Genomic DNA, 23,471 nt, shown 5'->3' with positions numbered 1-23,471 from the left:
TGCACAAAGGGTCCAGGACTCACTGTAGTACAGGAATGTACTCAGGACACAGGCTCTAGAGACCCAGATCTTGGTATATGCCACCAGCTTCTTATTAAGCCATACTCTCTTTGTGAGTCTAGAGAACATGGTAGATGCTTTGCCAATGCGTTTCTCCAGCTCGACATCTAGAGTGTCAGAGATCGTCAAGCCAAGGTACACAAAATCATGAACAATCACCAATTCTTGTGTGGAGATGGTAATAGAGGGAGGTGAGTCCACGCCCTGGCCCATGACTTGTGTTTTCTTCAGGCTGATTGTTAATCCAAAGTCTTGGCAGGCCTTGCTAAAACGATTCATGAGTTGCTGGAGGTCTTCAGCAGAGTGGGCAACAATGGCTGCATCATCGGTGAAAAGGAAGTCCTGCATGCATTTCAGTTGGACTTTGGTCTTTGCTTTCCATCTGATCTAGTCCGGAGATAGACGCTTTCTGTTGCAGCTCCAAAGGCATGCTTCAGCATGAGAGCAAAAAAAACCCTCCCAAACAGGGTCAGCACAAGGACACAGCGCTGTTTCACTCTGCTTCGGATGTCAAAGGGATCTGATGTTGAGCCATCAAAAACTAGAGTACCCTTCATTTCCTCATGAAAGGAGTTGAGGTGGACATCCAATCTTGGGACGTATTTTTAAAAGGCCATCCCTGCTAACCAAATCAAAAGCCTTGTAAGATCTATGCAGGCCACAAAGAGTGGCTGTCATTATTCCCTACATTTCTCCTGCAACTGTCTGACTGAAAATACCATGTCAGTTGTGGACCTATTAGCTCAAAATCCACACTGGGATTCTGGATAGACTCTATCTGCAAGCACCTGGAGCCTCTTCAGTACAACACGGGCAAGCAGCTTCCCTACAATGCTGAGAAGAGAGATGCCATGGTAGTTATTGCAGTCACCCCTGTCTCCTTTGTTCTTATACAATGTGACAATGTTTGCATCCTTCATGTCCTGTGGTACTCCACCTTCTCTCCAGCAAAGACAAAAGATTTCATACAGCTTGGTGGTGATTATCTCTTTACAACACTTCAGCAGGGGTGTTGTTCTTCCCAGGTGCCTTGCTGGAGTTGAGGGGGTCCAAGGCTGCTTTTATTTCTGCTAAAGTTGGTTCGTTGTCCAACTCTTCTAAGACATGCAGGCACCTGATGTTATTTAATGCCTTTTCGGTTGCTGCATTCTCTCTGGAATATAGCTCAGTGTAGTGTTGCATCCAGTGTTCCATCTGTTGTTCTCAGTCCTGGTTGATCATGCTTGTAGCAGATCTCAAAGGAGCAGATTTCTTCTGGGTGGGAATAGAGTTCAACAAAACACCACATACTTACAGAAAGTTAGCCCTTTAATTCCTGGCATGATCAATAAATGGGTCTTAGATAGGTTGCAAAAGACCCCTTCCAGCGGTGTTGCACTACAATTCCCATTAAAGCCCCAGCAGCCTAAGCCACTGCCTGTGTGGTTGATAATACAGAGAAATGTGGTCAAGTCTATCTTATAAGCAACAGGTTCAAAAAAATGAACCAATGAAGGCGTTGGCAACCTGGTACCCACTAGATACCACATCAGCATCGCTTCTTTTAGAAGCCACTGAGAACTGCAAGCTATCCAGAGATCACCAGGTTACCTGCCCCTCAATCAGCTACAGTGCAGAATCAAGCTATTGCCACAGACCACAGCACTTGGGTCCTAAATGATTAAGAACACATGTATTCATAATGAACAAACATACACTACTAGCCCAAGCCAACCGCGAAGTGCAGGTAAGACGGCTTCCAAGTTTACGGCATCTTTTCTCGTCCAGGGAAGGATGCAGCAATGGCTGGACCACGCACCCGGAAATTTTGCACTTTTTTGATCCGTTCAGGCCCCCGTACCTTGCACGCTGAAAACACTCCTAATTTTTCCAGCTTTTTTGGCCGTGGGAAGCTCCGCGCATGCGCCTTGCGCTGGCTCGCGCGCTGTTGCTGGCTTAATCCCGGGCGAACCGGATCGCTGCTGCTGCTGCTGCTGCTTCCCGCAGCTCCGCCTGTCCCCACTCCCGGCGGAGCAGCGACGGCGGCGACAGCGGCAACGGAGGGCGCGCTAGTCTGCGAGGTCCTGGAAACCTGAGCGGAGACCTCCGGCTCCGCCATGATGCCCAAGACCCTCTGAGACGGCGTGGGCGCATAGACAGTACTGCGCATAGTCAGAAAAAATGGGAGGTTTTTTTTTTTTTAAGGCTTTGGATTAGTAAGCATGCGCCCTGACACCAGTTGCATGCTGGGGGATGTAGTTCCACAGGTAGTCGTTTGAAGTGAAGATGCACTGGGAGAAGAATCGCCTCTATGAGATGAATGATCCTTGTCATGTAGAAATATGCAGCAGGAGCAGCGGGGGTGGGTGGGGAAGGAATGAAATCAACTGGGAATAATATTTGCAAGGGGAGCCGTGTTATTCCTCACAGCAAACACACACATATACGGTATACATCGATGTAGTTCATCCTTCATTTTCGGAAGACGACCATTTCCATCAAGCTTATTGGTTTGGAAAAACAAGTAGGCGGCTCTGGTTGAACATAACTGACTGATGGACGTGGAGATGACTAGCTAGAACAATACAAACCGGAATGATATGGCAACAGTAGGGACAGAATATTGGTTCCTGGACTCACTGTACTCTTAAGATGCTACATCCTTGTTTTATCATTCCTCTTTTGTGCATTCTTGATCCAAAAGTAATTGTGGAGACAAAATAGCAAAAAATTATTGACACACACTTTTATAGACTGCAACCTCTAGTGTCAAGTAAGTTTGCAGTCAAGTTAGTTTCAGTATGAAATTGTACTTTTATTATTGATGGATTTTATTTTCAATCATTTTATATAGTCACAGAGTCGAAAAGTTAGAAATACATTAATTAAAGTAATAGTGAATTTTATGTAATGCATACTTTGGTGTGTTGCAGATTGGATTAAGATATTGATTCACCTGCTCTAGATATGCAGGTTAATGAGCCTGGTACAACTAGTATTAATAAAGTGAAAGGGCTTGTTATTTAGAGGGACTTTTTAATAGTATCCTGCAATAACCACTGTAAGTACTCTAAATTTAGAGGAATGGATGTTTTTATTAAGCAGCTTTATTTTATAGTACAGTACGTAATATAAAGAAAGCCACTGAGAAATTATGGTACAAACCTCAATGAAAATCTTTCCTTGGAAATAAAAATTAGCCTTTTCAGTTGGCTATGAACAAAGTACCCCAGCAACAACTTAAGAGATAGAAACAATTGACAGTAAATAGACAAAATGCAGAATACGTGCCAACTGCTACTTCCTGAAAGGAAATAAATTTTGGTTCTTAAAAAAATAAGTGCCAATAGCCACATCCTCCTGATATCAACAGAATAACTTTCATCATTATAAATACAGAATTGGAAAAATGAACAGTCTTAGTCAGCAGACTACTGAGTAAAATCTCTCCAGGTTGACTGCATGCAGATTAGAACCAGGACTACAAAGCTGAAGGTGGGAAAATATTCAGAAAATACATCCTGGAGAATAGTGTTTCCCTACCTTGGATCCCCATGTTCTTGGACCGCAGCTCCCAAAAATCCTGGCCACCACAACCTGTTGTTGAAGGCTTTGGGGAGTTTTAGCCCAAGAATATCTGGGGACACAAGATTGCAAACTGTTAGCTTAGAGAAATGATTCTCAGCCTTGGCCCCCAGATGTTTTTGGACTAAAACTCTCCAAAGCCTTCACCACTAACTATACAGACCATGGTTTCTAGGAGTTGGGAGCCCTTGCTGTTGAACATTACATAGTGCAACTTCCTTGAACTCTTGCTTCTTCTGGAGAAGAAACTCTGTTCCTAGAAAATGAATACTGTAACCTGGTCCCCTCCCAAAAGAAAAAAGGCTAGCATATTGTTTTCCATATTTTCAGTTCAAGCACATTGTCACAAGAATGCAACAAGGAAGATTCTGTGGCATTCCAGTGCAAGATAAGACTCTGGACATGAAGTGGAAGATCTGGCTTGCCATTTACTGGATTGCTCGTTAGCCAGAGAACATTATTTGCCTCAATTTTTTCACTGTATGAGAAACCAGGTGGCTGAGGACAAACTGAATTTTATGGGGATCTAATCAGTTTGTGCAACAGAGTTGTCTTCTTCGTGGTCAAGTGGCCAGTTAAAGAAAATAAGAAAAAAATTGTTTGATTTTAAATCTCTTCTTCAGAGGGGGGATTGAGTCCACAAACATTTTTAATTACATATATATATATTAGGTAATTTTCATGTTTAAATAACCTGTTTTACTATTTAGATACTTATTACTGTTGTTGTTCAGATGTGCTTATTGTATCTGAAATGTTCTGATGACATGTCCAAAAAAGCAATGTCTTTTAAAATACAAATATTTGGAAAATCAGAAGTATTTTAGCTGTTTTACATTGGAGAATGCAACCATCTGAATTCATTAGCACAACTGGTACAATGTACCCATATATTTCATTCAATGAAAAACTGCCGTATTTCCTGTTTAGCAGAGACACCAGTCTATAAAAAGCAGAAGTCAATTTCTGATTTATAAAAATTTATTTTTTAAATCATACACAACTGGAACTTTGCATTGAAGAGACTGATGTTGACTCCTTCTCTTAAATACCAATATGAGTAAGACAAAAATGCCTCAGGCACTAGATGAGGAGCAAAAGTTGTGACCTCCCTTCTGCAGTCTTATTCAGTGGAATTACCAACATTTTGTCTGTATGTGAATACACATTATTTCTCCTCCCCCTCAGCCTGTTTGTCCATTCTCCCTACCTGCTGCGTTTGTACACCCACCAACATTATGCTACAGTGGCATCACGTTGCTCATCAAAAAAGTGATAATTATAATACAATTTTTCTTTAACACATTGAATTAGTGCAGTAGATCCAAAATGTAAATAATAAAAAAAGATGTAGTTGGTACACCCAAAGCAAGTGAGACGGGTGCAAGGCTAGTTGGTATATGGAATTAAAGAGATACTGATTGGTTATATGTTGAAAAGTAGATTACAAAATAAAGAAGAAAATCAGCTCTCCCCACCCTCTCGCTCCCACGAATACTCATAATTATGGTTTGGTCAAAACAAGGTTTAAAGGCTAGAGGTTTCTCTCAATCTAGCATTAATGCTACGATTTCATTCAGTGATTTACCTGCATATTCTTTGACCTGCTCTCTAAAAGGCAAGCCTATACCATATCTAAACTTGACTCCTATTGAAAGAATCATGGGAATAGTAATTCTACAACTCACAGCTCTCTTGGCACTTTCCCCAGCCTACAGCTACCAAGATTTCAATAGTTGCAGTGGCTTTGAATCATCACGTAGATGCATCAGAAGCCACACCTTGTCCCAGACGAAGAACTTCTTTCTTCCAAGCAGCTGCAAGCAAAATACAAGGCCGTAAAACCCATCACAAAGTAAAGGCAGAGAAAGAAGAAACGAGAGGCCAAAACACACATCACCACCTACCCATGAAAAGCAGGAAGAGGGTGCCGCAGTTCATTTGTGTTTTTAAAAAGACATGTAAGACTTCTAAAAATAGGATGTCATTATTGATACTGAAGAGGAGCAGCTGGGTTGGTTTTGTTTGTTTTGCACCTCTTGCCATAGTACAAATCAGAAGAGTAAAGAGGGGGAGGGGGAAAATCACAGTAGCCAAGGGAGACTGGGAGAAAAGAAGAGGGGATCCTGGCAGCTGGTCTCCTGTAAGTGCGATGGATCGGTTCAGGCGCATTCCAGTTGGGGCTGCTCAGAGGAGCTGGAAACGATCCCTCAGTTGCTGCAACACTGCCCCCTGCTGGACTGGTTACTCTCTTGAAGGTCGACACCTCGATTTCTGCCCGCTGCCCCTGCTGCACTCTGTGGTTCATTTTTGGGGAGTTTCTTAGCTAAGGGGGGGAATAGAGAAGAGAGAAAGAGAGGGCACACTTAGGAGGCCATATAGTGAATGGACGCTTGAATAAAGCATGAAAAAGTTGCAGTGCCTTCTCACACTAGGTTCATCCCAATGCCCACACCATCTAATGCCCCTATTCCTGGTAACCCGAAGGCTTGCATCCCAAGATCCAGCCTGCTGTTCCACAGTGGTGTAGGCATGCAGCTGGCCCTCCTCACTTTCTTGAAATGACTTGCTTACCCAGTCACAGACTCTTTCATCTGATCCCTTTGCTCACCTTCCCCTCCCTTTAATGCCTTGGCACATTGCTTAGTCCATGGCTGGAAAATCTTAGCCCATCCTGATGTTTTACATTTCAGCTCCTGTAATCTTTTGTTGTTGGACTTTCTGACTGGGTCCTCTGGGAGTTTTTAAGCCTAAACACTCAAGAGAGCCAAAGGTTCTCTCCGATTGCCTTTCTCTGTACAAAGATCAGCTTTCACATCATGGGACCTCATCCCTCTCAGCTTCCTGAGGTGCGGCACCTACTCTGCACTGCTGACAAAACTGTATAGCAACTCCTGCACTTATCCCTGGGATTTCCTTCACATTTTTTCAGCTGCCTTCCCAAAAAAGTGAGGAATGCTTAAAAATCCAGGACTTTTTAACACGTTAACATTGTGAGTAGTTCTCAGTCTAGGGCAGCGTTGGAAAATGGCCAGGATACACTGCTCCCTTTTTCTTACTAGGAACTAACCTATTGCCATGAAGGTTTCATTCACATTCATTGCTGTCTTTGCTGATGTCTCCATAAACAGCAAGCTGTTATCTTCTGCATACGCCTGGGCTTCCTGCAAGGAAACAGACAAACGAAAGTCTTATGGTGCCTGTAAGACTAATATATAAGAGTTTGCATGGCTTACAATCTATTTTTTCAGTAAGGTAAGAAGCAGTATGGAGCCTCCTTTTGCTGGTCTAACTAGTGCTTTCTAGAGATGGCTGAACCAGTGTTCAGTGCTTCCCAGCCCCACCTCCTCCTCACTCAAGAGGCAAAGCCCAGAAGCTGGGCTGGAAAGCCTCAAACACCTGTTTGGCCATCTCTAGAATTAGACCTGTTTGACCAAAAAATGGATCAGTACAAACCACCAAACTGGTGATTCTGCCTATCTCTAATGTTTTCTGTTCCTAAGTACCATTTACTGGAATGAAGAACATGGCAGAATGGTGTCCTCCTTTTAAGTGTTCAGTTCTTTTAATGTTACGTTACATTCTAGTGAATTAATATCAAGAAGCAGAGTGACCATAAAATAAAGCCAATTAAATTCTTGACTAAATTTACACAACCTATCAACAATTCCCAAGATCACTGAGCATCTAAGTCTAGGGTGGGTGGACAACTCGCCCTCCAAATGTTTCAAATTTCTGCAGTGCCCATCAGCTCTAACCAGCACAACCTATAAGGAGCTGCTGAACAGTAGCCTCTGGAGGGCCAAATCCTCTTCCTCTCTGCTTCATGCTCAAACACTTCACACACATACTTACTACTACTCTGAAAGGTCAATACTGGCATTCTAATACTGCAAAGGGGCAGCAGAGTGAACAGCTACTTATACAATTATGGCTATGGCTCCACACCGATTTATTACATTGCATCAGAACGAGCGTGGAATATCATCTGTTCAACAATTTTGTACAGAGACATGCGGGCTTGAATGGAAGACAAAACATAACAAATCAAGTCAGTCAACATCTTATGTAACTCTTTCTGAATGTCGTGGGCAACAATCTTGTTGTAAGAATCTAACAACCTTGTTAAGGCAATCAGTACAGTACTATCCACAAAGTACAGTGGTTCCTCGACTTAAGAACTTAATCCGTATTGGGACTGCATTCTTAAGTCAAAATGTTCATAAATCGAAGAACCATTTGCCATAGGAATGCATTGAAAACCATTTAATCCGTATCTGCTGTTTTTCGTTCTTAAGTCAAGGTGCTGTTCTTAAGTCCTATGGGAACGAATGCAAAGCTGGTTAATCCGTATCTACCACTAGGGGGTGATTTTTTTAAATTTTTTTCTTCTTTTGACCTAAGGTGAACTTAGGTAAAAAAAAGGGCAAGAAAGGTTTTGTTTTGTTTTTTGGTTCTTAAGTCGAGGCTCCATTCTCAAGTCAAAGCAACTTTTTGCAAACGGAAACGTTCTTAACACGAATTGTTCTTATGTAGGGACGTTCTCAAGTTGAGGTACCACTGTACAGATTTGGGAAGAAGCCAAAGTAAACTGAACCACTTAAAAATGTGGTACCTCTTGCCTTGAGATCTAGATTAGTACAAGAACTATTTTCTGTATGTTATTTTCAATTTTGGGGAGACTTTCCTTCCACACAGATGCTCACAAGAAGGCAAGATTATTCCTTTACACAAAAATGGAAGATGAAACCCAGGGTGTTACTGGAGTACCTACTAATGACATCTGAAGATTTGGAGATTTAGGAGACTGTAAAATTTCTTAGCACACACACTTATCTTAGCATGCCTTGGCTATTTTGTTCCACTCCTTTATCATCTCCATACAACAACCTAAAAAAAGGATATTCAGTTTACAGTGGTGCCCCGCATAGCGAGGTTAATCCGTTCCGGATTAACCTTCGCTATGGGAAAACATTGCTATACGGAATGGGGAAACCCACTGGAACGCATTAAACTTCGTTTAATGTCTTCCAAATGGGGACAAAACTCGTCGTTCTGCCATGTTTCCCCATAGCAGCAGCCATTTTCGTGCCCTCGGTAAGCGAGGGCAGGGCGCGAAAACGCTGCGCGTGGCCATTTTGGGTCGTCCCACGGCCATTTTGGAACAGCCAAACAGCTGATTCCCCAACATCGCAATGCGAAGATCGGTAAGCAAAACGCTTACCGATCTTTGCAAATCGAGTTTTGCCCACTGGAACCGTTGGTATGCCTTCACATTAGCGATCCCAAAAAAGGATCACTATGCGAATTCGTTGTTATACGGTGCGCTCGTTAAGCGAGGCACCACTTTATAGCCAACTTTGGGAATTAGTAACATTGCTCTCTCTGGTAAATCTGAGTCTTGAGGTTTTGGTAGAGCAGGCAGCTTGATCCTAAGGATACTACTTTGAAGCTTTGGGGTGATGATGGTAATGACAGTTTCCAAGCCAAAAAACTAGACTTACCTGGAAGTCAACAGCTCGCTTGCTGCCCAAATCAGCCTTGTTTCCTGCCAGGGCAATGACTATGTTCGAGCTGGCTTGTCTCTGAAGTTCCTTCACCCAGTTCTTGGCTCGCACAAAAGTGTCCTATGAAAAGGAAGCAGGGGAAAAGAAAGAGTTATGCTGGCATTTTACTATCAGGAGTCCTAATTCTGGCCCACTGGAATGCCAATATAAACTTCTCCCTACTTTAACAGGTAAAATATCACTGGAAAGCTCACATAATGCCCATTCCTAATTGTAGAGCATCCCCACATCAAGTAATTTAAAACGTACTACACGACTTCTTATGTACCTCTATGGACAGATGTTAAAAATTATGATGGTGTTATTAAATTAACTACACTGGTTTCAATGCTGTTTTGATTTTGCTTGTTCAGTTCAGGGCAAATCCAAATTAGATCTGTTTTCAAGGATTCAAGTCTTATAACATTTATAATTTTTGTTGCTGCACAGTTTTATATATTAAAGGAATAGGACAGATAATATCAGATTTGACAACTTCATGCTTAAAGAACATTGAACATGGACAGTAAACTACTGGTTGTCAGGACCAATGTTAAGAGTGTGCCACATATGCTTTACATTTACACAAAACTCTTCCAAAGATTGACATTAAAGGGAATAGTTAGCTTCTATTTTTTAAAGCTTCTTTAAGAACCATGTAATGCAAGCTTTCATGCCAGAGTGTTCTGGGTGATCCTAAGTAAGTAGTATTTTATAGTCTTGATATTTGCAAGGTACTAACAGCTACCTCTTTGTCCTAGCCTTTCAGCAAGTGGTTGCATTCACACACATTAGGCCGAACATAATTTATTAACACACAGAAAAGCAGGAAGGAGACTGGATCAAGTGCTGGCTTCTTGTGCATTCTCTCCCATGTGACTAGGAAGAGAAATAATTCTGAGTTACATGCAAACTACTAATAATGATGTAAAACAAACTCTAGTTTATTAAACAAGCCAGTAAAACAATTATTCAGCATCTGGCTAGGTTTTATTCTAAACCAGGATTCCTGGTTCACCTGAAAGAAAACATTATGACAGGAATCTGAATAAAACTGAATTCTGGTTTATTTCTTGCACAGGAGCAGGGAGAGTGAAAGGGGGCAAAATGTTTCATGCTACTCCTCCTTCCTGGCACACATAGTGCTCAACCAGGGATAGGAAACATATCTATCTATCTATCTATCTATCTATCTATCTATCTATCTATCTATCTATAGTGGTGCCTCGCATAGCGAGGTTAATCCATTCCGGATTAACCTTCGCTATGCTGAAGCATCGTTGAACGGGGCAGGGAATTCCATTGGAACGCATTAAACATGGTTTAATGTGTTCCAAATGGGCCGAATACTCACCGTTCAGCGATGGTTCTTAATGGCCGGCAGCCATTTTCGCGCCCTCCCCTCGCTTAACGAGGGCGGCCATTTTGGGCCATTTCTGGGCTTCCGGCGGCCATTTTGGCTGCTGAACAGCTGATCGTCGGGCTTCGTTTTGCGAAGATCGGTAAGCGAAACGCTTACCGATCTTCGCAAAGCGAATTTTGCCCTATCTAAAAAACGTTGAGCGATCGCATTAGCGATCCCAAAAAAGGGATCGCTATGCGATTTCGTTGTTGTACGGTGCACTCGTTAAGAGAGGCACCACTGTATCTTTCTATCTATCTGTTACTGGACTGCACTTCCATCCACCCTTGCCAACAGAGGCAATGAATTGAGGTATATTCAGCCCAAATAATAATTGGAGGCCCGGCTGCTCCCCAATCTTGCACTAAATCATCCTTGTCCTCTCCTGAAGAGAATCTTTCTGTATGGAATATCGCGTAATTAAGATCATGCCACACTGAAGTGGCACACACAGAACTTAACAGTGCAATGGAGCTCAAGAAGATTTGTTTACAATGGTATTTATATTGCAATAAATACATTCATCCAACTCTAGAACATTGTGCCTTTGATGCAACGGGGACCAGAAAAGTGCTCTTAAGCAACATTATATTCAAGTACAAATACAAATCCTCACCATGTTGGTGATGTCATAAACAACAATAGCTGCTTGTGCACCCCGATAATACATGGGTGCCAAACTGTGGTAACGTTCCTGCCCAGCTGTATCCCATATCTCAAACTTGACTGTTGTGTCATCTAGGCAGATGGTCTGTGTGAGGAAAGCAGCTGGAAATGAAGAACATAGGAAAGTTACAGCAAAAGGGAGCAAAATGCAGACTTGAGTTCCAATCTGATTTGAATATATTTTACAGAGAAACTCTTCTTTCACCTGTATCGTCTCAGAGCCACTTAAAAATATATAGATATATTATCCACTATGCTCACCAAAATCAAGTTAAACATGCCATGTTTAGATGGCCATGGCAGCCAAAGAGGCATGCCAGGAGCTGCTCCGGCATTTGTTTAACTTCTCTCTGCTAGACTGAGAACATTCGCTCCCAAACTTGATGTTTGTTCTTCTCTGTGGGATATGTGAAGAAACTCCAGTCTGTGATTAGCTTCAACAAATATCTGTGGTAGATATCATTACTAGAATTCAGGATTGCTTAAGAAATGTTTTTATTATTTTTATTATGCTTTTCTGTTTATTCTTAGTCTTAAACTATAAACCGATTTTTCCCCTGTTACAAGGGGTTAGACAATGGCAAAGCAAAGGTAGAAAGGCACGAACATTTCTCAAAGATGAAATAGGGGACACAATGCTAAAAATGCTGGGAACCATGGCTGTAGAAGAACTCAAAAACCTTCCTCTTTGGACTGACAATCCAACAATAAAGATTAGGCAAGTGTGGGTAAGAAACTCGGTCTTAAGCTGCAGTACCTTTCTCATGTTTGATTTAGAAACCTGCTTTTGCCCACCTTAAAGAAGTCTACCCTTACCCTGAAGAAGAGGCAAGGCTAAACAAAATTTTTAAAAAAAGGAATATAAGGTTGTTTGGATGAAGTGAAGCAAGCAGGGCCCTCTGGCCCTTTACATGCTTCAGTCTACAATCCCCAGTCTTCTGTCAATGGTCATAGGTGGGAACTGATGGAAACAATGTCAGGAAAGCCAAAAGTTCCTCATGGCTTAACCAGACCTGACACAGATACACTGCTGAACTGAGGCAGGTTTCACTTGTGCCAACAGTTCATCCCCTTCTAAGGGCTCAGGAGAACAAGGCCTAAGGTGAATTCTGCATGCAACAGCAGTGGTTAGTTCAATCAACGGCTCAGTTCCCTGGCACACCACATAGAGAATGACCAAGCCAGGTCATGGGCCAACCAGCTCTTATGCAGCCTTTGTTCTCTTCAGATTCTTCAATTCTACAGAATGAAACACGACTTGACACTGCTAATTTAAGACACAGCAAAAAATGCTCAATTTGTTGAACCTGTTCAGGCCCAGCACTTGACAGAGGGGAAATTATAAGAGGTGATAGAAGAAGTGCTACAGCCTTAGTGTCTGACTAGCCTCTCTGCTCAAGGCAAAGAGACTTTGCCAAAATGACACATCTTCGTGGCTATGCACACGCACTGACTTTTCATCCTATCTGATGTTTCACTCACTGGAGTTCCATCAGAGTTCTAAAAAGTCTACAAGGTACTGTTGAAAACAAATTAACACTGGTATCCCCCAGAATAAAGGTAAGGCACCTATGCTTCTCCAGATGTTGCTGGATTAGAAATGCCATGGTTAGTATTGAGGGATGATGGGAGGAATACAAGATCCCCTCCCCTGCCTTAGAGATATTAATTAATTAGATTTATATACTGCCCCCCTTAATGTAAGCACTACTTTGGGCACTTTATAGGTTAAAACCTAGAACCTCACAAGACCCGACATAACAATACATTCCACAAAATGCTGATTTACATCTATAGGTCTAAAATTCTTACAAAAAGAGAAAGAAAAAAAGTGCTCCTTATATACCACTTCAAGCACTCTCTGGGTGGTTTACAAGTTGCCCACCCCTTCAGCAAGCTGAGTACTCATTTTGCCAACCTCGGAAGGCTAGAAGGCTGAGTAAATCTTGAGCCAGCTACCCAGGATTGAACTCCGGGTCACGAGCACAGTTTTGGCTGCAGTTTAACCACTGCGCCACGAGGCTTTCTGCCACGTTACCTTCATCTGAAAATATTAATATGCTGAGAAACAGTATTGTGAAAACAGAAGTCTTGGGAGTAGTAATCTGTTGATGAACTTTTGAGAACTCTTCCTCAGTCAGACTCAGTAGTGGAAGAAGGTTTCTCTAAAGCAAGGATGGGGATAATGGGGTTCTTCAGATTCTCCTGGACTACAACTGCCATGATCCCTTAACATTAGCTATGCTAGGGCTGATGGGAGATGTGGCCTAACATCTGGAGAGCTACGCGCGTGTGGGGAAGAGGCAGGCGCCTGTGGCCTTCCAGATGTTTAGCCTGCAACTTCCTGAATCCTTCACACCTGGATGTGCTGGCTGAGTCTGAGGGAAGATGCAGTCCAATAGCATTTGCAGGCTCAGAGTGGACCACTTCTAGACAGGGTGCAAAGCACAACAGACGCAGCTACTGGCGCACAATGAAATGAAAAAAGTCCCAAGAATAGTTTCTCAAAATCCTTTGTGACATGTTAGAATGGAAGAACTTCCCAATGATGGAAAGACTGCAGACAACCAGGGTAGGTAAGGCTCTGAAGAGACCAACTATTGTCACTAATTTAACCTACAATGGGCTCTAAACCAATACTTACCCCCAATAGTGCTTTCCTGGTACTCATGAAACTGTCCTTTTACGAAGCGCAACACAAGGCTGGACTTTCCGACGGCCGACTCTCCCAGAAGCACCAGTTTGAACTGACAGATCTTATTTGCTGCAGCTGGTCCATTTGGTCTTGCAGCTCCACCGCGGCCTGCCATAGCCTGTTATGAGGATCTCAAGCTCCTAGGAGGAGGAGGAGGCAAGGCTTCCCAATTGGCTAGAATATCCAATTGCCAGCTGAAAGAAAATGGACATCTCAGCGACACAAGAGCCAGTTTTGATGTAGCAGAGCTTAGTGACTGGATGTGAAGCTTTATTTCTTCTACAGATCTTTTTAGATAGTCTTGGACAATATTGAGGAAAGAAGCTGTTTTATCTCAACTCCCCGATTTTCCTGACCAGCAGGATCAACAAAATTCTGGGAGTGGACGTTCAGACAAATCATTTCTCCGAGTTCTTAGCTTGGACAAAAAGCTCTTTAGTTCTGGGACCAATATCGCCTTACCCAAGAGGATTACTGCAAGACCTAATCTAGATTGCAAAATCCTAAACGAGACTGGTGATATGCAGTATGCCACTAACAAGACTTCTACCGATTCAACCAGATTGAGAGGTGGTTTAGCATAGTGAGGGACGTGGTGGCGCTGTGGGCTAAACCGCAGAAGCCTGTGCTGCAGGGTCAGAAGACCAGCAGTCGTAGGATCGAATCCACGCGATGGAATGAGCTCCCGTCGCTTTGTCCCAGCTCCTCGCCAACCTAGCAGTTCAAAAGCATGTAAATGGGAGTAGATAAATAGGTACCACCTCGGTGGGAAGGTAAAACGGCACTCCCTAGTCACGCTGGCCACGTGACAATGGAAACTGTCTTCGGACAAACGCTGGCTCTACGGCTTGAAAAACAGGATGAGCACCGCCCCCTAGAGTCGGACACAACTGGGCTAAAAATGTCGGGGGGAACCTTTACCTTTAGCATAGTGACTAAAGGAGAAACTTGTAAACCAGAAAGTCATGACTTTTACCAGTGATTGTAGCCACACCCATTTCTCACCTGCTGCCCCTTCTTTCATGCAGCATCTTCAACAAATAATAACCACTTGTTACTCTCAGAATGTGGAAAACATTTTTTTAAAAAAAACCTGACTTCTAAAATCCTCCAAGCAAAATGGCCACTAGATATGCTGACCACTTTCTAGGGGTCAGAGTCCAAAAAAGTAACTTTTCTAGATACTTATCCTAAGAAGTTCTGAACTATATAAATATTAAACATCATTAGGACTACCTGATCTTTGGACAAGTTATTCAGTGTTTTGCCATTTACAATGCTCATTTCCATAACAGCAAATAAGAAGTGAAAGAGAAACAATCCACGTTAATCATTAGACTTTGGTAAAAAAAAAAAAAACTTGACAATCTGTGAACAATCAGTGTTGACTTCCTTGTGGCATTATGAGTAAGCTGTCAATTGTTTCTGGCAGGAAGTGCCAGAGACATCCTAAAAGCAGGGGTGGGAGACCATGTGGACTTCCAGATGTTACTAAGCCAATTCCCATCAACCTAATGATCTACTTCTGGAGAACAAGTTTTTCCCCCACTTCTGATATTGAATATAATATATTGAATATAATATTGATATTGAATACAATACATTGTATAATGATATTTGCTAAGTTATAATTTAAATCCATATCACTGTAATGAAAGTCATTAGATTCAGTTTTTAAAAAATAAATATTGATGCTATAAAAAGTAACATTATCAACTGAATGAATAGAAGCTGAAATGGGGAACGGGAAGGTCTATGTGTGGAATGTGAAAAAAACATACGTATTAGAGATGCAAGATTGTTTTGTAGCTGGACCCTGAATTGCTTTGCTGGCCTCCACACCGTTCTAGAGCAGTAAAGGTGAGGGACAAACAAGGTACCAGTTGAGGACTGTGGCTTCAGGCCATGTGCTCAGTCAGGTCCCTGGCTTACATTTAAATCCCTTTTCATAATTAAAAGGAAGATAAAAGGGAAAGGGGCACAGCCTACAGAAAGGATCACAGCTTTGGCCCTGGCAAATGTTTTCTTCAGACTACAACTCTCATGAGCCCTGATCAGCCATACCACCTACGGTTAATGGAAATTGTAGTCCAACAACATATTACACATCATATATTACATGTTCTCGGCTCTTGCTTTGTGGCCACACAAACAGTTCTTGAGATAATAACATTAAGAAGCCACGGTGCACAAATATTTCATATGGAATTCAACCACCTCTAGGGCCCATCCAGTCATTGGTAGCGAAGAAGTAAAATAAAATAAAGTAAAACAAAACAAAAATCAATGGGAAATTAAAGAAAACTAAACTGAGTTAAACAAACACTTATGAGACCAGGTTCACATGATGATGGTTAATTTAAAGGATAAAAAATTCTGTATCTTAAAATTTATATACAACCAAGATACAGTACTGAACCAAAACTGTCTGTGCCCTCCAGGCTTACAATAATCTATAAATATGAGAGGATATTGAGGGCTGGCAATAGCTGCTTCTGAGAGTGACAATAAATGGTTGTGTTGGGTTAGTAGGAAACCAGAGGACAGAGGAGAGACTATATTGATTCTTACAGAATACTGTACCTGGTATGGAGAAGCTTCGTTCCTATTAATAATGTTTTTTTTAAAAAAATACTGACCTTTAATAAAAGCTTAGTTTAGTTCACACGCATCATATTGGTATTCTTACAACCTTACAAAAATGGACCAATGTTATCCATATACAAGAGTGGGATAAAAATAAAATTGGGAAATAGATCCTTTCAAAATAATGACCAACGGGGTAATGGAAGGTAAGAAATTTTAAACTAAGACCTAATACCACTATGTATAACTCAGTGTATAACTGCTATGATAAGTTACAAGTGGCTCCTTTCAAGAAAGAGTTCATCTATCAAACATAATGATCATGAAACAATGGACGGGGCACCTGGTCCTATAAAATTAATGGGTTTTCACTGTTCTGTTGGGTTTTGTTCAACCAGAATATTTTGCCAAAGATGAGAGAAGGGCATGAAAAATTAAATAGTTATTGACTCCTAATATGGCTGCTTGTAAGGCTTAACCAAATAATTTCTGCCAGATCTGTCCAATTTTTGCAAAGTGAACCAATTATGCCTAAATATAATCCCTGATTAGAGCAAAAAAAAATATCTTGCATATCGAAATCTAGTCCACAGCCTATGTCTACATTGACTCAGTAATGTCATGAGAATGGCTGATGGTTGGATTCCAAAAGATCTCCTGTATGGAGAATTAGTGCAGAGAAGCTGCCCCTGAGGGAGACCACAGCTGCGATACAAGGAAATCTGCAAGCGGGATCTGAAGGCCTTAGGAATGGACCTCAACAGATGGGAAACCTTGACACCTGAGCATTCAGCCTGGAGGCAGGTGGTACAGCATGGCCTCTCCCAATTTGAAGAGACACTTGTTCAGGAGGCCGAGGCAAAGAGGCAGTCCCAAAACCAGCAAAATCAGGAAGCTGGACAGGGGACAGATTGGATTTGTCTTCAGTGTGGACACTAGACCCTGTTCCAAGTCCTCCATATGCAGAGCATGTTCCCATAGTCTCTCCAGACTGAAGGATGCCTACAAGTCCACAGCCTAAAAGCTCTGCCTGCCAGCTTTCTGCCTGACACAGCTGTTAAAGTCAAAGGAACTTTATTAAAATGTGAAGCAGCAGCAATGCCAGCAGAGTGCAATACCAACCCAGAACCCTACTATCCCTGCAAAGAAAAATGGTTCCGTTTAAATACTGTACACGCATTTATATTGTACACGTTTCTTTGTAACCATTCATTTCCTACGATCTTCGCACCAAACTTTCATTGCCACAGCTTAGAGTATAAGCTCCTTGAGGGAAGAATCACATTTTTGTTTGTTCCCTAAATATACCACATACAGTAGTAAAACCTGGTAAACCACCATACCCAACCAGACAAGAAAACCCACACGCACGCACAATCCTGCAGACCAGACCAGGGGGGTCCTTTGGCCCTGCCTCTTATCCCCTGTTGTGACCAAGCAAATGCCTCCAACAAACCCAGAAGGAGGGAACGAAGCCAATCAATCCCACCTGCCCTGTTTGCTCCCAGCAAGCAGTCCTGAGAGGTACACTGCCCCTAAACATGGAGGCTCCCTTTCGCCTGCCACGCCCATGGAGCCCCGCCTCGAAGCAATGCCCATCTAAGAAGGAGGCAAAAATTCTGGACTCCCCCGAAAGGGAGCAGGCAACCCTCTCTCTTCTCCCCCGTGAAGACAAGACAGCTTGCGCCTCCCCAGCCCACCCCGCCCCACAACGGGGCTGGGTCCCCTCATTCTCTCGCAAAACCTACCCCGCAAGCCTTCACTCACCCGCTCCCGCCTGCGGGACCGTCGCCTCCGCTCCCGCCACGACCTGTCTTCCTCCTACTCGGTATCCCCTTTACTCCGACTCCAAATCTCAATCAGCGCCACTTCCGCCCTCGGCTCCTTCCCAGCTTCTTCCGCTTCCTCTAAGGGCTCCTTGGTTTGGGAGAGTGGTTTCTTGTTTTTTTTCTACTTCCGCTCGCTGCCTCACAGGCTGCTCTGTCCACCAATGGAGAAGAAGAATTCAATAGCCCCGCCTCGCTATTGGAGTTCCTTTGGAGTGACGTCAAGTTATAGGAAGCGTCGGATTGGGGACGGTGCCTCCAATCAGACTGGTCCATCCTTGGTGGACCCAGGGGCGTTGGTGGGCTTCTTAGGTTTTTTGCTCGTGGATAAACTGTGGTAGTGGGCATTCCTTGGTTTCGTTCCCTGGTTGTATGCTTCCAGGGGACATTTGGGTCCTCTCTATTGGGAGCAGGATGTCGGCCTTAATTAAGCCTTCATGTGATCCAGCAAGATTACTCTTAATTGAGTTGCTGTAACAGTTACCAAGAAGAAGTGGTTTTTTAAAATCCACATAAGCACACACTGAAATAAATCTGCTAGAGTTTAAATTGCTACAATATTTCCCCCTTTAATTTTTCCTCTATTGCCAATATGCTAAAAAAAAAATCACTCCCTCTCAATCTTGTGTGTGGTGTGCCATGAAAACTAACATTAAGATATGATAGTCTGTTAGGTGCCACATGTTTTTGTTTTGTTTCTTTGGATTTTGTGTGATATGCTTGCACAGACTAACAGGGCTACCTCTTCTAAAACTACAACTCCTATTGAGTTTATCTGTGTATTTTTAGTAATCTAACAGTGACTGGACTCTCAAAGCATTTCTCCTGTCTATCAACTTTCTGTAAATTATGAAAAGAAACTTATACAGTAAATGTCCTTTGGAAGAAGAGAGCATTTATATCATGGCAAGATCAAAGTTCTTTGATAAGAATAATTGATAGGGTTTAAGCTAGGAAGGGTTGAGAACTGCTGGGTTATTGTAGGCAACATGCCTTTTTAAGGGGCAGTTACAGTTAGGTCCAAAAAGAATTGGACATTGGCACAATTTTCATAATTCTGGTTCTATGCCACCACAATGGATTTGAAATGAAACAACCTAGATGCAACTGAAGTGCAGGCTTTCATCTTTAATTCAAGGGGTTGAACAAAAATACCATATGAAACGTTTAATTATTGTAACCATTTCATGCACAGTCTTCTTCCTAAATGGGCTAATATGTAATTGGACAAATTAACACAGTCATATAGCCATAAATAAAATTTTCATTGTTAATACAGTAATTTGTTCAGGATCCTTTGCAGGCAATGACTGCTTGTAAGTCTGGAACGCAAGGACCTGACCAAACACTGCATTTCCTCTTTTGTGATGCCTTGCCAGGTCTTTGCTGCAGCTGTCCTCAGTTGTTTGTTTGTGGGTCTTTCTGCCTTAAGTTTTGTCTTCAGCGAGTGAAATGCATGTTCAATCGAGCTGAGATCAGGTGATTGGCTCAGTTGTTGCAGAGTATTCTACTTCTTTACTTAAAAAAAAAAACTCCTGGATTGTTTTCACAGTATGTTTTGGGTCACTGTCCATCTGTAAAGTGAAGCGCCATCCAATCAACTTCTCTGATTTTGTCTGACTCTCAGTAGACAATATATCTCTATATGTTTCAGAATTCTTCCAGCTGCTTCTGTCACATCATCAATAAACACTAATGACCCAGTGCCATTGGAAGCCATGCATGTCCACGCCACCACACTGTCTCCAATGTGTTTTACAGATGATGTGGTATGCTTTTTATCATGAGCCGTTCCCAGCCTTCTATCTTCTGGTACAGGTTGATCTTCGTCTCATCTGTCCAAAGAATGCTGTCCCAGAAATGGGCTGGCTTTTAAAGATTTTTTTGGCAAAGTATAATCGGGGCTTTCTGTTCTTGAAGCTTATGTATGGTTTGCACCTCATGGTGAACCCTATGTACAGTATTTGCTCTCGCAAATATGGCAGACCTGGATAATGATACCTTCTGGAGAGTGTTCTTCACTTGGCTGGTTGTTTTGAAGGGGTTTTTCCTTACCATGGAAATGATCATACGATCGTCCACCACTGTTGTCTTCCATGGATGTCCCAACCTTTTAGTGTTGCAGAGCTCACATGTATGTTCTCTTTTTCTCTCAGAATCTGCCAAAATGTTGATTTCGTCACTCCTAATTTTCTTGCTATCTCTTTGATGGATTTCTTTTTTTCTGTCTTTTTTTAAACAGCAACACCTCCAAATGTGAATGCCATACCCGAAATCAACCCCAGACCTTTTACCTGCTTCATTGATGATGAAATAACAAAGGAATAGGCCACACCTATCTTTTGAGTCAATTGTCCAATTTCTTTTTGTTCCTTGAAAAAGAGGGGGCTATATATTAAAGAGCTGTAATTCCTGACCCTTTGTCATATTTCGATGTGAATACCCTCAAGTTACAGCTGAGAGACTGTACTTTAAACCTGCATTAATTATTTAACTGTAACCATTTATTTTGGTAAATAGACGAAATAACAAAACCTGTGTTAGTGTCCAGTTACTTCCAGACCTAACTGTATTTAGTTTGTCCCAGCAAAAGCAGAATCCTGACTAAATGTTAAACACCAGGTATATGAGGAAGAGGTTGAGATCCACGAAAGTTTAACTTGAAGTCAATTTTGCATTCAAACAGAAGCAACATATTTTTCCTCCTAACATATTTCCTACATATGTCATCTCCAGTGAAAGTCCCACTGAGTCTAATGGGGTTTGTTACTAGATATTGTAGAATTGCATCCTGTTTATTAGGGTGATGTTGTTCGTTTTTTTCCTGCATATAACTAAACACAAACTTTCCCCTTCCTTCTCACTCCCACCAATTATTCAAAAGCCAAATAAACACAGGTATGCAATTTCCTATGTATATCTGACATAGCCAGATAATATACGTATTGGCCAAACAGCTATAACCAATTGATTGATTTATTTGCTGTTTTTAAATGCCCCCCCCCAACAATGCATCCTAACTGTCTTTGCATCTTCACTATCAGGTCCACCATGTTTACCCCATGGAATCATGAAGTGTCTTTACTTTTAAACAAGTCATGCCCAACAGGTGTCTTGTTAATAGGCATCGCTATGTTTCCAAAAGCCTCCTCGGTGTGTGATTATGTTTGGAAACAGGCAAACAGCAAATAATTAAGTTTAAATGACACATCAGGTTACGCTGTTTAGAGGTGAGCAAGGTGCAGCCAGTGCTCCACAAATGTCTTTCTTGGCACCTAGATTAAAAAAAAATTAGTGACAAACTGATAGCACTTTTCACATAATACCTACAACCTCGTAAAATCAAGAACAGAATTGAACATTTGTGGTTTTTCAATTACGATTTTATAAAAATTAAATATGTATATATCTTTCAAAAACACTTTTTAATATTATGTAAACTTTTTTTTGACATTTCAGGATCTGCTGTTGCAGGCAAAAGCCTGACCCCCCCCCAGATTTGCCTAAGTTCTTCACCTTGCCCTTCCTATTAATTTTTGGATCATCATGTCTGACAAATGGTTTTGGAGGATTGGAAAGCTTGCATGAAACTTGCACTACTTTGGTGGTCCTAACGTTACTGCATTTTGTTTTTACTGATGTACCACCTGGCTACTTTTGTTTTGCTGATGAAGATACCAATCTGCCACCCAGAGATGGCGTCACCATTTGAAGAATATTTTCAGCATCCAGAAGACATCACAGTGAGTATTAAGTAACTCTGGAAAACCTAATACACCATCTAAATTTAGTGCCCAGCTCACTTGATACAGAGAGTGCTATGTTTCTGGTGCCCTTGCTCTGAATCAAGCTGGAAGACAGTGGGCTTCCAAAATAAATAACAACAGCCAGCCCTCCAATAAGCAGGGAATGGAAAACTCTGTTAACCAGGTATCCAGCAAGTACGTAATACTGTATACAGAGCCATCTACATGTGCTACTTTTTCTTTACTGCATTTGCCTCACAGTACACAGTATTTCCATGGCCCTCAAGGATGCTCATTTGGGTTTAACCAGTAGAGGTCGCTTCTGGACAAATCAAAGCAGGCTCAGTGCCTCATTCCCATTTCCTCTACTTAGATTCAAATTCAAAATAAGAGCTGCTGAGGTTTCAGCCTGCCTGCCACGCCCTGATCTAGTTTTTGCCAGTGTCTCGGAAGGGACTGGCTGGGATTATTCCCAGAGAGGTAGAAAGTAAAATATTAGTCTGGAATTTTAGTAAACATTTTAAGCACAGAATATATGACACACACAATATATTATTGTGTATTGGAAGTACTGTGTGGGAAGGTTAATATGCTGAGTTCATACAAGGCTATGATTCTGTGCATTTGGTACGACTTTTTTTTGTCCTTTCCTTTAAAAAAAGATTTAAAGACACTATGAGACTTTTCTTTTTACATATGATAACGCATTTTCGAGTCCTTCTCACTCCCTTCAAAAAGTTGGGTCAGAGCTAGTGGTTGGCATCATGTAACAGTAACTGCATAAAGTCCATTCTCTGGGGTGGCTGATGAAATGCCCCTTTAGGTCTTATTAGGAAGAAAAGCAGGCCCATGTTGTCAAGGTGGAGGCAGCTGTTCCTCTGGTTGCTAGGAGATGTAGGTCCCATCATGAGAACAAGCCCAAATCCCAGAGAAGAGGTAATTAAATGGCCTGGCATAAAGACATGAGAAATAAAAGTGCAGTAGGAGATCCACACCGACAGGCACCCCCCACAACCTCTTCTAGCCCAGTCTTTATGCAACTCAGTTGTGACCACCAAAACAGTGGCAACAGTTGCCATAGCAACAGGCATACTATTTCAGATGCTCAGCCCAACAGGGCTAGGATGGCACTTGAACAAGGGAGAGAGAGGAGTGAGTGTGAAGATGCCAGGGGTGGTGGGTTTGTTTAACAGATCCTACTGCTGCTTCTTTCAGCTTCAAGAACCCAGAACTTTGTGAGAACTAGATGCGCTTTGCTGTGGTACCATATCAAGCCTAACACATTAAAAACAGCCTCCTAAATAATCAGGCAGTGTCATTTTTACATGCCTTTGAAAGCTAGCCTGATGCCCTTTGGGTCCCTAACTTGCAGGTCTTGAT

The 23,471-nt window shown here is 42.0% G+C and overlaps 2 protein-coding genes across 2 annotated transcripts in view; both read right to left on the bottom strand.

Annotated features, from left to right (window-relative positions):
* KAT2A (lysine acetyltransferase 2A) overlaps nt 1-4,457 on the bottom strand; it is a 31,949-nt gene extending 27,492 nt beyond the window's left edge. Inside the window, exon 1 of the mRNA XM_073004290.2 lies at nt 1,901-4,457. Coding sequence (XP_072860391.2) covers nt 1,901-2,209 — 309 coding nt within the window. The 5' untranslated portion in view covers nt 2,210-4,457. The remainder of the gene's footprint in view (nt 1-1,900) is intronic.
* Nucleotides 4,458-4,587: 130 nt separating this feature from the next.
* On the bottom strand, nt 4,588-18,448 carry RAB5C (RAB5C, member RAS oncogene family). Its single transcript, XM_020785587.3, has 6 exons — nt 18,287-18,448; nt 13,883-14,127; nt 11,189-11,340; nt 9,129-9,251; nt 6,695-6,788; nt 4,588-5,950 (listed from the first exon to the last, which is right to left on the bottom strand). The coding sequence occupies exons 2-6, from the start codon at nt 14,046-14,048 to the stop codon at nt 5,835-5,837; spliced, it is 651 nt and encodes a 216-aa protein (XP_020641246.2). The 5' UTR covers nt 14,049-14,127; nt 18,287-18,448; the 3' UTR covers nt 4,588-5,834.
* Between the last annotated feature and the right edge of the window lie 5,023 nt (nt 18,449-23,471).

Source organism: Pogona vitticeps, chromosome 6, assembly GCF_051106095.1.
Source record: "Pogona vitticeps strain Pit_001003342236 chromosome 6, PviZW2.1, whole genome shotgun sequence".
Classification (NCBI taxonomy): domain Eukaryota; kingdom Metazoa; phylum Chordata; class Lepidosauria; order Squamata; family Agamidae; genus Pogona; species Pogona vitticeps.
Note: the sequence above shows the minus strand (reverse complement) of the source record. Positions and strands in the feature narration are given on the sequence as shown.

Coding starts and splice junctions, on each gene's coding strand:
- RAB5C (XM_020785587.3), bottom strand. CDS start 14,048: ATGGCAGGCCGCGGTGGAGCTGCAAGACCAAATGGACCAGCTGCAGCA. Junction 11,341..13,882: donor CCAGGAAAGCACTATTGGGG/GTAAGTATTGGT, acceptor CTTCATTTCCAG/CTGCTTTCCTCACACAGACC. Junction 6,789..9,128: donor AGCGAGCTGTTGACTTCCAG/GTAAGTCTAGTT, acceptor GTTTCCTTGCAG/GAAGCCCAGGCGTATGCAGA.